The 2,500-nt window shown below is 49.2% G+C and overlaps 1 protein-coding gene across 1 annotated transcript in view; it reads right to left on the minus strand.

The window, feature by feature from the left end:
• Positions 1 to 2,500, minus strand: part of phex (phosphate regulating endopeptidase homolog, X-linked) — a 23,057-nt gene that overhangs the window by 1,428 nt on the left and 19,129 nt on the right. Inside the window, exons 19-21 of the mRNA XM_076290058.1 lie at positions 1,640 to 1,705; positions 1,257 to 1,361; positions 825 to 901 (exon numbers count right to left, since the gene is read on the minus strand). Coding sequence (XP_076146173.1) covers positions 825 to 901; positions 1,257 to 1,361; positions 1,640 to 1,705 — 248 coding nt within the window. The remainder of the gene's footprint in view (positions 1 to 824; positions 902 to 1,256; positions 1,362 to 1,639; positions 1,706 to 2,500) is intronic.

The raw sequence follows: 2,500 nt of genomic DNA on the forward strand, positions 1-2,500 counted from the left end.
TACCCTTCAGTTTCTCTCTAGAGCTTTTATAGCCCGTCTAACCATGGCAGAACAATTCAATTAAAAACTGAACAATTAAAGACTACTACACAGTTCAGGATTTGTAAAGACATATATATATTTTTTAGCATTTCGTTATGCGTTATCTCCACATACCCAATTCTGACTAAAGAGATCGATAACAGCCAGTGACACCTTTGTGCAAAACTGACTGTCTGTAGAACCCTTCAGTTTTTCCCCTCAGGTCACTATGGAGATGTGGGGATGGGAGACGAGTGAGGGAGGGAGCGACTGCATGGAGTGTTGTGATGGAGGGAGGGAGCGACTGTATGGAGTGTTGTGATGGAGGGAGGGAGCGATTGTATGGAGTGTTGTGATGGAGGGGGCAGCCGTATGGAGTGTTGTGATGGAGGGAGGGAGCGACTGCATGGAGTGTTGTGATGGAGGGAGGGAGCGACTGCATGGAGTGTTGTGATGGAGGGAGGGAGCGACTGCATGGAGTGTGTGATGGAGGGGGCAGCCGTATGGAGTGTTGTGATGGAGGGGGCAGCCGTATGGAGTGTTGTGATGGAGGGGGCAGCCGTATGGAGTGTGTGATGGAGGGAGGGAGCGATTGTATGGAGTGTTGTGATGGAGGGAGGGAGCGACTGCATGGAGTGTTGTGATGGAGGGGGCAGCCGTATGGAGTGTTGTGATGGAGGGAGGGAGCGACTGCATGGAGTGTGTGATGGAGGGGGCAGCCGTATGGAGTGTTGTGATGGAGGGGGCAGCCGTATGGAGTGGTGCTTAGCGGGGGCAGCCGTATGGAGTGGTGCTTAGCTGACCTGAACTCAGGAGGACTGTGAGCTCCACTCTGTATCTGGTCTCTAGCAGCTTCTGGTCTGTAGGCATTGCAGCGCACCTGGTTTACGTAAACACACAACATCGTTTTTTAACACAGTGAATGTTTACGTAAACAAACAACATAATTTTTTAACACAGTGAATGGCATGCTGGTTTAGGTAAACAAACAACATAATTTTTTAACACAGTGAATGGCATGCTGGTTTAGGTAAACAAACAACATCGTTTTTTAACATAGTGAATGGCATGCTGGTTTACGTAAACAAACAACATCATTTTTTAACACAGTGAATGGCATGCTGGTAAAAGGAACACTGATTGCTTTTGGTTACGGGGTCCATAACCTTGTAAATTAATTTTGCTTTTTTTACGGTTCTGGAGTGGGGCATTTATGTGGTCAGCTGATCACTCACATGGGCATAACTGAGGAAGAAGAGCTGGTTGTTGGTCAAACCCACACCTGGTAGGAGAGGCTCTTCAGCACCGGATCTCTCTCTGGCTATCCACCTTCTGTATGCCTACATAGACAGAGAAAGAGAGAGAGAGAGAGAGGGAGAGAGAGAGAGAGGAAGAGGGAGAGGGAAAGAGCAAAGAATAAGTCTTCAAACACAGGCGCTACACACAGAAACACTGCAGCCTTTACACAAATAAATACTCTTTCCACATTAAGAGCTCATATTAACAGTATGCTAATTTTAGAAACGTATTAAAAAAACAATAAAGAAGAAGATCAACAACAGTGTCATTTCATGATAAAAGAAACATTTTGTCAGCGAATAAAACAATTCTCTCCTACCCTGAAGGCCTCCCGGATCCCACCGTTGTCTGCGATGTTCTCTGCAAGAGTCCTCTTGCCTCGAATCTGAGTGGACAGAGAAATGGACACAGGTGAGGACACAGACATATTGTGTTACAGCTCACAGAGAGAAGATACAGCTGGCCTTCAGGAGAGAGAGAGAAGACACAGCTGGCATTCAGGAGAGAGAGAGAGAGAGAGAGAGTGAGAGAGAGAGAGAGTGATAGGGCAGAGAGAGAGAGAGAGAGTGAGAGAGAGAGAGTGATAGGGCAGAGAGAGAGAGAGAGAGAGAGAGAGAGTGATAGGGCAGAGAGAGAGAGAGAGAGAGAGAGTGATAGGGCAGAGAGAGAGAGAGAGAGAGTGAGAGAGAGAGAGAGTGATAGGGCAGAGAGAGAGAGAGAGAGTGAGAGAGAGAGAGAGTGATAGGGCAGAGAGAGAGAGAGAGCGAGAGAGAGAGAGAGTGATAGGGCAGAGAGAGAGAGAGAGAGAGATGGAGAAAGAGGGCAGAGAGAGAGAGAGAGAGGGGGCAGTCAAAATGGGCGATATGAGGGGCGATGTGAGGGGCGATATGAGGGGCGATGTGAGGGGCGATATGAGGGGCGATATATGAGGGAGGGGCGATATGAGGGAGGGGCGATATGAGGAGCGATGTGAGGGGCGATATGAGGGGCGATATGAGGAGCGATGTGAGGGGCGATATGAGGGGCGATGTGAAGGAGATATGAGGGGCGATGTGAGGGGCGATATGAGGGGCGATGTGAGGGGCGATATGAGGGGCGATATATGAGGGAGGGGCGATATGAGGGAGGGGCGATATGAGGAGCGATGTGAGGGGCGATATGAGGAGCGATGTGAGGGGCG

The sequence above is a fragment of the Alosa pseudoharengus genome, unplaced genomic scaffold (genome assembly GCF_046254945.1).
Source record: "Alosa pseudoharengus isolate Yale_2024_CS ecotype anadromous, Long Island Sound unplaced genomic scaffold, YU_APseudo_1.1 YU_APseudo_1.1_scf_18, whole genome shotgun sequence".
Classification (NCBI taxonomy): Eukaryota; Metazoa; Chordata; class Actinopteri; order Clupeiformes; family Clupeidae; genus Alosa; species Alosa pseudoharengus.